The sequence below is a fragment of the Malurus melanocephalus genome, unplaced genomic scaffold (assembly GCF_030028575.1).
Source record: "Malurus melanocephalus ecotype Western Australia unplaced genomic scaffold, MMel_1.1 scaffold_179, whole genome shotgun sequence".
In the NCBI taxonomy this organism is placed as follows: Eukaryota; Metazoa; Chordata; class Aves; order Passeriformes; family Maluridae; genus Malurus; species Malurus melanocephalus.
Genome location: NW_026623411.1, coordinates 1,248,418 through 1,261,528, shown reverse-complemented (window position 1 = coordinate 1,261,528; position 13,111 = coordinate 1,248,418). Strand labels below are relative to the sequence as shown.

The window sequence follows — 13,111 nt, the reverse complement described above, 5'->3', positions numbered from 1 at the left end:
AAAAGAAAGAAAGAAAGAAAGAAAGAAAGAAAGAAAGAAAGAAAGAAAGAAAGAAAGAAAGAAAGAAAGAAAGAAAGAAAGAAAGGGTCAGAAAATATGTTGTTTTCATGCAGAGAAAAAGGRTTCAAAACATTTTTAAATTCTAAAGAAATACTTTACTCATATCCTTAATTTTCAAGGCACTATTTTAAAAAGTTTACTTTTAATTTTGATTTCATTTTCCCTCTAATTTCTAGACTTCATATTTAACRTGGAAAAAAAAGAACCAGAAACCTAACCCACAAATGTTATGAAAGACATGCTCCTACRTGTATTGTTACTTTGAGTTCATGGTACGATATTCTTAGAATAAGCTGGATATTGTGATAAATGCAGGTTTCATTCTAGTTAGTTAATTGTAATTGAGWCTGTTATGCAGTAAACATAGTATCTGTTAGGAATACTAAGGTAGACTCAACATGGTGTGAGCCATAGATAAAAGGAGCATTAAAGCGTTTCAAATTCAATCATTAGGTTTCATTGCACCCATCTGCTACCACAAAATATAATGGGCAGCTTGATTCATTGACCTTTAACTGTCATTTTGAACCATGTTTTTTAAATCCATATTTTCAAGTCAGACCTAGAGAGTTAATTTGATAAGAGAATAACCAGTATATTTTAATGCAATTACTTCTTTCTTTTTTTTTTTTTCTTTTAATATAATCAGGTTTAACGGTCTGTTGTATATTCTGCTAATCCAGTCAAAGTAGTTATTTCATATTGAATGTGGTTAAAAGCAACTAATGTTCAACTTCATTAAGGCTTCTATTAAATAGAAGATTTGCTGAACTTCTACTATTATTTTTATGCATGAACTAATACTTCTTATTAATTATTTCCAGGGGTTTCTGTTACACTAGAATTACACTTACATGTTTCATTTCCACAAAGATTATACAGCACAGCACAAGGGCTGAATACCCATTGAAAGTGTGGAGTGCTTTGTATTTTGTTTCTAAAATGTGTTTTGTCCCTTTCCTTTTGTTTTCTGAAGCAGAAATTATCTTGTGCAGGTGGGGTGAAATGCATACATCTCTTAGCAGTTTTATATCTGTGGCACACAAGTAGACTGTCTTACAGAAACGCAGTTTTACTTAGTGAAAGCAAGAAACAATGTGATAAATKAGGATAATTTAATGTTTTCTCAGCAATGGCAAACAATTATACTATTCTGTCATCTGATGTTTTTGTAATGGAAAAAAGTGATTGCATACATTTCCTTACACAACGGGATACAATTCCTGAAATATTTATGTAATATAGAGACAGATGTATGTAACCTAACCTTATAATCCCATTTCACAGCTTTCCCAAATACTGGGAAGCTCGATAAATGGGAAGCCGATTATATTGGCACTGTAACTCTATTAATAGGATTCGGATTTGCCTTATTGACAAGCCAGTACTGTTAATATGATCCAGTATATTAAATTGACAGGAAAACTGGAGCGATAGAATGTATCTACAGCCTAATTGACAGGGAAGCTCTTTCAAAAGGTTCTTAATGTGGTTTTTATTGACAGAGTAGCTTCAGTAAGTACATATCATTGGTGAGCAGTGTAAATATATTGGATGCAACTGTACTAGCAGGTTCAGATGTAGTTATTGTCCTGTCTTTCTATACTTCCATCTTTACTTTGRTACAAGTTGTATGAAGCTCTCTGGTAAGACCTTTACAAATGCCTCTTAAGGCACCAGTCTAACTGCACCACTCACAGGCATTTGACAACTTGYGAATTATTTTAAATGTATTCATCATTTTTAAATGAATAGCGGCAGTGCAGAGCAATGCAATAATGTGTCATGAATTTCATTATGTTTATTTATTGATGCCGTGATAGCGCTATTGTACTTTCAGCTTGAGCTCTTTATGTGGTGTGATGTTTGGCACCTCTTGCTGCATTCTTATCTTGCATCTTCYCCAAAAAATAGTTCAGCTTAAGAGATCATATTACAATTCCTTTTTCCTAGTCCCATTTGACATTTTTCCACATTCTCTTTGACAATTTTYCACATTCTCTTCTGAGATTATGCTAATTTAATTACGTTTCATGTTTCTCCAATGCAAAATAAAATAAGACGCAGAAACMTGAAACCATTGTAAAAAATACAGCAATTTGACTTTGGTCCTGAAAATCTTCTTGATTCCTTTTTCAGCYGGAGAAAGTTTTGGGTTCAGTTTCCAGTTTTATTTTTTGTCACATCTTTCTTAGAGAGAGAAGTCTGACCTCAAACACACATCCTGTACTGGTAGAGGAGCTGAAGGATTCTGTTGACTTCCCTGCTGACAAAGAGACAAGCTTGTTCCTGAAACGCTTCAATCTTTTATTTCATATCAAAAAATCTGATCAGGTTCTGGTCTCACCTCATCTTTTGAATGTCACTCAGGTCAATATTTTTTACTAGGATTGCTTAAAAAGATGTCATTCTGTAGTGAACTTTGTAGCTTCTTCAGTCTTCCGACTTGGTGCAGTCATCAGTGAGATGAGAAGAACCTTGTCTGGGCCTTGTGATTTCTAATGCTTGCACTGTGTTAAATTCCCACAGTCCAGCCTTCTGCCATTTTTTGTGTCTTGTGCATTGCAGAATAAAAATAAATTTAAGAAATAGTTGGTTTAATTAAGCCAGTAGTACAAACAACTGAAATAAACTACAATACTTTAGTACGACAGCTTAAACAATAAATTGATAATTATTTTGGTAACAAATACGGTACTTGCTAAGTGAAAACAGTGCACAGATTAGGCTTTTATACAGGGAGATCACATTCCTTTGCTTATGGAAAATGATGGTTGTGTCTGTCCTCAGAGCTTTACTTTTCAGAAGTCATTGTGAAATCGACTGAAGAGCTCAGGATCTGTTCCTATCACACTTTTGCTTCTCTCATTCAAGAGAAAGAGAAAACCAACACTCTTTAATGAAGAGTAAAGCAGCCTTATGAACGATATTGCCTTGTGCATTTTGCTTGTTTTATTGCCCTGTGTTTTCAATGTGTTTTTGAAGAATGCTACATATGTCAAAAATTCACATAAACACACTGTAGGCCTTTTAACACCAAAATACACATTTTGCAGTAAGTGTGAAACTTCCCAAATATGTACATGTCATATAAATTACATCTCAAAAACATTTTCAAAGGGATAAGAGTGGAGATCACATGGATAATATTTGTTAAAATAGCCTATTGAATTTTGTCCTTGAAAAAGGTAGAATAACTTATAAGAGGTTTATGGCCTATTGTTGTTGTTTGGTTTTGCTATTGGGATAATGAATTTTCTTAATGAAGTAAATCTTGTGGAACCAAAAACTACTATTTCAGGCTAAATATATGCACTCACTGGCAGTCTTATGCTGGGAAGTCTTTGTGGAAAATTGTACTATGTTGAGCCCACAGTGTTCCTAACAAAATGAAGACAATTGTCTGCTCTTTCAAAACTCGATTTGGCAGAATACAATTATTTTGCCTCCAGAAGAGATTGCCATTATGTAAGATCTTTGTTTTGTGGGGGAAGGGTGAACACTTGGAATACAGCTTTTCAAGAAAAGGCGCAGAAGACACTTTAGTTAGATATAAAGTGGCAGTCTGATAAAGGTGAGAGATGTTTAATTTCATTTTTGCATTTAATGTTTAGTTAAAAAGAAATTAGAATCAGCAAAGACGTTTTGCTTTATTATAGTTCCAGGTATGAACAGCTACATAAAATTGAGTTGCATTCAATCATTTCAGAAAATGTGATATTTCTTCTTATAATTCTGAGAMAAAATTGTTAATATTCTAGTCTTCTAATATTCATAAATCTGATTAATGTCTAAGTCCTTTTTTTCATATTTTAGAGTACATCTTTCCCTTATATGACTATTATTTCTGGGCATAATTTGTCAAGAATACTTAAATATTGAATTTCTTTCCCTGTCCCTGCTTTTCTCTTTTTCACTTCCTCTTTGTAGCTATTCATATTATATTTTTTTAAAAATTAGACAGACCTATTGAATTCCACACTGCTTTAATTTTTTTTTTCCAAATTTTATTCAAACAAAATGGAATATACCAAATATTTCTAGAAATCTTCAGAATTGGGACACAATATTTTTATTAAAACGTAAAAAGAAAAAGAGSTGGGACCCTCTAATTTTTAAGAGACAGTCTGCTTTTTGCAGGACTTCTTGAAAGCAGAAGCTTTGTGAAGACATCTACTGTTTTCTTACTGAGCAATAGTAGAATTCTTGAAATCTGATTGATTAATATGGTGCTGTAATTTTWATCCTGACTGAATTACAAAAAAAAATTGTCTTCAGAGCCACAGTAGAACTGCTTTGTATTTATAAAAATAGCATAATATTTCTGCAGAAGTAAACACATATACCTTGTGAACATGAATTTATGAAAAGATAAAAAAGGGATAAGAGATGAATGTAGCCCATTGCTAAAAATATTCTCCATAATTCATTGTGTAATGCTTGGCCAAGGCTGATTCAAACTGTTTCCCATGATGAGGTTTTTACTTTTTTTTATTCTTATGAGTTTATTTAAGGTTAATGGATCCTATGAAGAATTTGTTTCTTATACTCTGTTCTTGGCTATAATTTTTCATTTTACTTTCTCCAAATTAAACTTTTGGAAACCATAAGCATTCCAGAACTAATTACTAGAACCTTAACAGTTGACTTTCAAACTTTTGAACGGTTTTATTTCTGAATCCATAAAATTCAGTATTCCAGATACACCATATGAGAGCAATACATAGCAATAGTTTCATTTTATCTAGTTCCTCACGTGGTCATAGCATACTAGCCCTGACAGTGCAATAGAATGAATGTTTTTGTAAGCAGATGATGGCACTTGGAAARATATTCTACCCATTGTTCATGCAAACACTGGCCATTTAATGATTTTCAAAGTCCCACTGTTAGACTTCAGCAATTGTATGGTCACATTTGAAATCCCATACCAGTAAATCCAGCGAGCTCAGGTTGCCCAGAGAAGTTGTCGGTGCCTGATCCCCAGAGGTGTTCAACGCCAAGATGGATGAATCTTCGAGCAACCTGGGCTAGTTGAAGGTATCCCTGCCCATGATGGGGGGAGGGTGTGTGGAACTAGATGTTATTTAAAGTAAATTCCAACCCAAACCATTCTGTGGCTCTCTGAAAAGTATATTTTGCACAGGTTTAATTTGTATCTTCTTTTCTTTTCCTTTTCCTCAACTCGCTGATGTAAAAGGTAACAAAAATCAAACTGTATGATATTTGGTAGTAACCCTTTAAAAAAAAATGGCAGCTTTTGAAAGCTGCATTCTGACCTCTTCTAAAATGGCTTTTTTTAATGAGCTTCATCTTCTGAGAAAGCTGTCTTAAATGTGTGTGTAGAAATTCTCAACACTTTCTGCAACATTACACTAATGACAGTGTTCCTAAAATTTCATATTTAATCTGGAGTCACATATTAGAAAGGTAGATGGAAGAGAGTATTTKTAAAGGTTTGTTGTAGCAACTGTCRAAAAAGAATATCTGTGGAATGGTTGAACAGCATACTCTTATGCTGTGAGAAGTGAGCTGGTTCCACTGATGTGTGAGACTGAGCCATAAAACCAGGACCAATTCTCTAAGGCAGCTTTGGACAATTAGGCTGACATTAMAGACTTTAATTCTCTGGTATCTAACTGGGGCAGTGGACATTTCTGCTTTTGTTTTAATTTTAGGTAACATTTGTCTGGCTGCTGGAGAACCTGTGCTGTGGTGTCTGGTGACCTAATTGATACTCCAGCCATCAGCCTTGAATCCCAGAGATAGAAAATGTTTCTTTACTCTTTAACTCTGGCGACTTCTAGCGATGGATTGTTCCTGGAGCTTTTTGCAGGGGAGGGTGAGAGTGTAGGTGGAGTTTGTTTCATTTAGTTCTTCAGGAGGTTAATGGCATTTGAATAATTTTTGGTTATTTATCCAGAGACTGCAATTCCATGCAATTCACTTTGGCTCAAATGGGATATTCTGTATTTCATTGAAGTGCATTGAGGGATCTTGGCTGATAATCTTTGAGTAATTGACTAGATTTTAATTGGTTTTCTGCAGGTGAACTGCAACCTACCTTAAAACTGGATGTSCAGAGGCTTGGGTATTCAATTGTCCTAGAAAAGGCTGTATATGTACAGAAGAAAAAGAAGTTTTTTAGATTTTTAACTACTATTCATTTCTTAGAGTTACAGCCATATAGTGTAAAGAGGTATGATTAATGCATGAGCTGGAATGTGTAATATTGCTTTCATAAATCTTAAAGTGTGAAAAATTTAAGTATATGACCTCTCCCTTCAACTGGGATTACAAAAAAAAAGTTTAAGGGAGTTAGACATGTTAGACATTTGTCTCTCTCTCTCTCACCAGTTGTGAAGTTGATGTTTACATTTCTAAGATTCCTCCAAACTGCCAACCCTTAAAATTAAATTATTTTTAAATTATCACAGTTTTTTTTWATGCGTTAAACAATTCTCCCTTTGCTGCCTGTATCTCAGAGTGCCCAACATAAACATCATACCTTCATAATTCATAGAAGAAGGACTAATGCTTTTCGAGCAGAATAAACAGTATTCAACTCTGAGCTCTGTGTCTGTATGTGATCATCAGGTACTTCCATTTGTTCTTTTGTAACAATGAACTTGCTGTAACATGGCACCCAACTCTCTATATTGCGCAAAAATAGAGTATGAAGGAAATTGGTTAAATTATTTTACAGTAAAAGGTCATTAATAATTACCATAAACACAGAATTTATCCACAGCTAAGATTTGGTCATAGCTTGTATTTTAAATCTGTGTGTTGGCTCGTCCAGGATGTGTGAAATGCTTTTTTGCTATGAAAAAGCAGAGACAAAAAGTATAACCAGTTCTTACAGTGATCCAGTTTACAGTTAAGTTTTTAGCACCATCAARAAGGAGGATCTATAATTATTTCCAGGGCAAAAATCTGAATTTTCTAATGGAAGAGAACTGATGAAAAGGCAGTTTATAGCAGGCATTTTGACTGCCAATGTAATGAAAAATGGAAGTGTTGATTCTAGTAGCAGCTGTGTTTAGGAGGAGACAGATGTCTTATGTAAGTAAAAGCATAAGGTCAGTTTTCCTGGATATCTCTATATGTATGAGATATTAGACGTAGAAAACAGACATGAGTTCTGCAGTTGGAAAGCTTTATTCAGGTTGAGAGGTATTGGGCTCTGTAGGTGTCATAATGATTGTATATGAGTGTATATATATCAGGTAGGTTTGCTGCACAAAAGAGAGATACTAGCTTAAAACTTTTCGAAGAAAAGAATAAACAGGAGAATAATAGCTGCTCCCAAAATATGATGTGCTGCATTTGAGAGATTACACATAGGAATGCTGAAATACTTAATCTTTACACCTCCGTTTTTGTTGTTTTCAATGTTTGTTTTTCTAGTTTGATACATGCTAAATGTGAAGCCAAACTTTTGTTCTAATTGCATACACTAAAGCTAGGATGGATGATGAACATAATGTGGGTTATCTTAWTTTTTGAACTAAAGGATTTAGAAAGTAGAAGAAAGTACGGTGTGCTTTGGCATAGATGCTGAACARAAGATGGTTCTGTATTTTTCATCCCTTCCCTAAAACACAAAAGACATGCATTGTAAACAAGTCCCTTGGGAGTAACAGGTGTCTCCCTCATTTCTGTTGCAAACAGCAGTGACTTAAATTTCAGATAAAAAGTTTGCCTCTTTTCCAAGCTCAAATATTCCAACCGTACAAGAAGTAGCAATATTTCTAATTACCTCCTACAGATAAAAACAAAACCAAAGATAAGAAAAACAGTGTGGGGAGTGGCAGGGAAACCCAAATGTCCAAGAGAGCAGTCACTTTTATAAGCACTTGCTGTGTGACAGCAAACCTTGGGTCCTCATCTCCATGGATTGAGTGCTGGCTGTGTTACGGATACTGATCCGCTGGATGCTGCTGCGGAGCGCGGAGCTGCTGYGGAGCATAGTGGTGTGATGTGAAGTGATGCAGAAAACAGTAGAAGCTCTGTCGCTAGGTCAGCTGCAAGAAGAAGTGACGTGCGTGAATGTACAGTATGCGGAGTTTTCTGAATGATGCAGTCTCTCTCTCTCCCAAAGAACTTCAGCTAATGATACAAGGGGAATTCAGTTCCCTTTGGCAGGAMTCCATGTTGGTCTGGATCCTTTTAATACTTCTGCTTCTACAGTTACTTGGCTCATGCTGCTAAAAATATACACGACAGAGTTAATGAAAGTATCTTCTTCTAAAAACTACTTGTCAACAGCGATCATTTAATGTTCCTGTTTGCATGTGTGGTTCTCATTATTCTGACATAGCTATTAATACTGATGAAAATTAAAGAGAGAAARTCCAAATGTTTTCATACTTGCATTTTTCAGTAGCATTTGAGAAACCCCACAGCTAATCAGCCACAAGTTGTCTTGATTTTTTGTTTATTTTTTTCCATTCRAGTGTAATATAGCGGTATACAAAACTACATTACAGCAGTAGGAGCTTCAGAATCCCAGTAGATGATGTAATTATGATTAAAAATTAGTATTATTGAATAATTCACTTTTTTAATATGCAAAAATAATTTTTTCTCTCGTTTTCAATAACCATCAGTCTTAATATCTATCTAATGAAAAAACATAAACAGTGTCATCTGTCAGGTTGCTAACAGAGAATGCCACTTATTGGAGCCTCATTGTTTACTTTAGCAGGTAATTTGTGGACCGGAATCATTTAATTGTTCTGAGCACATAATTACATGCCAGYGTTTTCCAATTTAATTAAAATGTACAAATCTGAAGATTAAGGGAATTTTTGAATTATTAATCATTTCTCCTCTAGGAAATCTTGTTGCTCTGCAGGAGATTTGTCCAGTGTACAACTATACGTATTTTTTTCCTTCTCTTTCACAGACAGACAATTTTCCCGCAGAGCCCAATTACATGGGCAGCAGGCAGCAGTTTGTTCAAAGGTAAGGCCTATTAAATAACTTTCTTGGCTTCCCCATTTGCATTCTTGTCAAAATTGCTTTGCCAGAGAGTACAATTCAACTTAGAACAACTAAATACAACTCTCTCTCTCTTTTTTTTTTTTTTTTTTTTTTTTTTTTTTTTTTTTTTTTAATATGTATTTCAGTAGCTCCACATTCAAGGATCCAGAAAGAGCCAGCTTGAGGGACAGCGGGCATGGGGACAGTGATCAGGCTGACAGTGACCAAGACACTAACAAAGGCTCCTGCTGTGACATGTCTGTTAGGGAGGCACTCAAGATGAAAACTACTTCAACTAAAAGCCAGCCACTTGAACAAGGTGAGTGAAGCCTACAATGCCTACAAAAGCGTAAAGTTTAAACCGTCATTATCAACCTATTAGTACTGCCATTGCGGGTTATCAGGGAGGCATAGCCCACTGATAATATTATCAGAGAAAACAGTAAATATTGTCACTAGCCCAGAGCAAAGAACACAGTATCTTTCAGAMTGAACATGAAATGAAACCACAAGTGTCCAACGCAGATTAAAAAGAAAAAAAAGAAAAAAATCAGTACTTTTTAAAAATGATTAGAATATACTTTATCTCCACTGGCATTGCCTGTGATATATTACATACAATCCTTCTGTCAAAACGTGATTTGGAAATTCAAACTAGACATGACTGCAATAGATAAAAGACTGCCAGTCATTTGCATTCCTCAAGTAGTTTGGAGAAGAGGAAAAGAAAATGCTTCGGATAAAAGACAAGATTAAAAATGAATCAGAAGATGTTTTAATTTCATGGTTTCATTTTCTTGTTGTAATGTTGATTTCACAATTAAGAGTAGTGCGAGAAGTGTCAAATACTAATACAAACTGATTTTCAATATACTTTCATTCGCATTCTGTGAAGGCACCAAACATTAAGAGTGTCTGTGAAACAGCTAAAATGACATACCTGGGCAATGTCAGTGCTCTCTGCCGACATTTATACTGACAAACAAGCATATTTATTTCCTCAAACTGTGTCAAATTATTTTTTTTCCAGATGTGTTTTCTAATTAGAAGGTCTTTTATTTTGATTTTTTTTTTAAAGCATCAGACAGAGAAAGCACTCGAGCCTTCTCTACCTTTATGTTTTGCTTCTAGGCTAAAAGTAATAAAGAGGTGCACCACTGAATTATTTTTAAATGTTTAGTATGTTTCCCATTATTTTGCTTGTTGTAGGGAAGGTGATTCAGTGTTAAAGACAGTTAAGAAATTATTAAATCAATCAGCCTTAAAGAAGTTGTATTTCTAATTAAGTAGAAATATATTATAAGCTTTTTATTAGTTGTTGATTAATTTGACCTGGATTTTTCACCTCTTAGCTTAGTCTGATCTGTAATACAGTCATCAGGAAATACATGTTCAACTTCATTTTTCTGATTATGTTGAGATTGCAATATAATTTTTACAGCGTAGAATATTTAGAATGCTGCAGTATAATTTATTTTGTATACATTTGGAGGTTGACCTCATATGTGACCTTATTTTCCAAGTAATAAATGCTGGAAAGATTATTTTTTCATGACCTTTTGCCACCGCAACTCTCTGCTTATAATTGGACATTGATCTGTATAAAGATGCAGTGCAGGATTTTTTTTTAAAGAAGCTATTTGAGCGTGTGTCTTATTCTTTCAGTTTTGTGTGAAACAAAGACAAAAATTCTGGATTTCCATCTATTGAGTATAACCATGAAAAAGCTTTAAAATTTTTCAAGTTTTACCAGGAAACTATCTACTACTCAGATTAAAAATGTGTGGTTTTTTTAGAACAGGACTGTATGGCCAGTGTTCACAATACTGCAGTTTGTCCTGCAGCATTAAACCCAGTTCTGGTCAAAACATACACAGTCTAGTAAGCATATTAAGCCAACCACTCCTGTGGCTTATTTTCATTATAATGCAAAGAGGTATATGCAGGTTTACATTTGTCATTATACCAAGATGAGGTGCACTGTTCATCAAAAAAATTTATTCCAATCTCTCATATGAATTCCTCATGTTCTTATTAAACAGATATTGAATAGTGGATGTTAGGTATTATCAGGCACTGAACTACAGCAGTGGGTGTTTATGTGAATTTTTTTACTGAGGAAAAAAAAAATATTGGGGGTAGAGAGATATGAACTACTTTTTCTTTATTTTTTTTTAGAATTTTGTTTTATTCCCCCCAAATATAATTACAAATAGTAATGATATAAATTTGTTTACTTGAATGAACTCTTCTGTCTCAAGTTTGCTGTGATAAAATCATTGTCATATTATAAAAACTGAACTTGCATTGAGCACCTTATGGGATTTCAGGTCATTGCATTAACAAATGTGGTGCTATGTGGTGTTCCCAAKGAAATCAATGATTACTTGTCATTGAGCTTAGTATGATTAGGGTTCTTAGCCCAACGTAATTTTTCTCTTTTGAAAGAAGATAAACAAAATTGCTTTCTCTAGTCATAAGCCAAGTTGAAGGAGGGAAGAAATATGATATACGTGATTAGGATAGAAAAGGAATTGAATTTTTCTTTAGAGAAAAATTGTTTTCTGGGAAAAGGACATGGAAGGTTTGCTAGAAACAATTGTTTCCAGCAATGCCTGAAGCAATWCCAGAAGTTGTGGTTCTGTCATCATTCTGGGTTGTATGCAGGGTTGAGAAGTCACTATTTTGTAGCYAAGTTCTAGGCCTGATTATTGTTGCTCAAAGATATTTAAAATACTTTAGCTTCTGCAGTTAAAACAGCATATTATTAAATCTTCTGACATAATGGGAAAATTATCTGGATTAACTGTGAAGTCAGGATCTTGGCTTGAGAATCCTAATTTAAAAATRAGTTAAGTTTGAAATATTCTTGACATAATTCCAAACACGTGGAATTTTCAYGTACCCAGTTCTGCCCATGGCAGCAATACGAATCTAGTTGTGCCAGTATTTTGACTACAGTTTTGTGCAACTGTAGCCTASACAATTGAAAATTAAAAGACCATAWTGTGATAAAAAGTGTGTTGGTAGCACTACAGCAATTGTGCTTCTCTCAGTAACTGAGAAGTAAGAAATTTTGCAAAAAAAAATTTTTGTAGACAAGATGTCTTCTGATTTCAGCGTGGGCTGGGAAGTAATCAAGCTTACTTTATGTTTTTCATTAAATTAATAAAAACAGTGAATGATAGAGCCTCCATGAGTTTCCTGTTTAAATAGTCGATATCAACGAAAATATATTGARATAGCAAATTTTGTCTGGTAGTAATTTTAAATATTTTCGCAAATGAGAAAGATAATGCAAATTAGATATAATTAATTTCATAATTAATGAAATGCTTATGGAATGGCTTTAATGGAAAGAAAGCAGAAAAACCGCTAAACTATAAAAGTTATCACGATAGAAAGTCTTGAGTTAAAATAAGCAYGTCCCGCTTTAGTTATCTCAGCTTTATATTCTCTCGCTGCGATATCCAAGCTACTTTCTGCATAAGAGTATCTGTCTCTTAAGCTTACTTATGCTATCTTAATCAGCTGTCTTRCTAAACAGCTTGTTCCATATGCCTGCTACTCTTAATAGAATAGTTTTGGAAAAATGTTGTTTACCTGTCTTTTTTTCCACATCTGTTACTGATACTTTAAACCCTATCACTAGTTTGGACAGTTTGAGATCACCCTACTTAGAAGTCTTACAAGGATTAATAGTTTCGAACACATCTGTCAAATTGTCTGCTTGTTTCACTTCAAGTAGTAGCATGTAATGTTCAATTTTTGCATTTAAATAGCAGAGTAATTGTTTTGTTTGGTATGGTTTAGGAATAACAGCAATAATCTGTATTTCTTTAATAGGWATCCAAAGGTGAAAAATATATCATAAACCATAACCCATAAACAATAACATCTACAAGGGAGCAGTAAAACAGCAAGATGTTAATTTTACAGTTTTCTTAGTGAATCCTGCATATGCTTACCTTATAATCAGTAAAAAATACAGAATTATGGGCTTTTTTGTAGTTACTCATAAATTATTGTCTTTGTTAGATTTTCCCAGGAATTTTTAGTTTGG

At 34.1% G+C, this 13,111-nt stretch overlaps 1 protein-coding gene across 1 annotated transcript in view; it reads left to right on the top strand.

Annotated features, from left to right (window-relative positions):
- The window catches only part of PCDH17 (protocadherin 17), an 84,044-nt gene that overhangs the window by 17,821 nt on the left and 53,112 nt on the right, over positions 1-13,111 (top strand). Inside the window, exons 2-3 of the mRNA XM_057372835.1 lie at positions 8,972-9,030; positions 9,195-9,367. Of these exons, the coding sequence (XP_057228818.1) occupies positions 8,972-9,030; positions 9,195-9,367 (232 nt within the window). The remainder of the gene's footprint in view (positions 1-8,971; positions 9,031-9,194; positions 9,368-13,111) is intronic.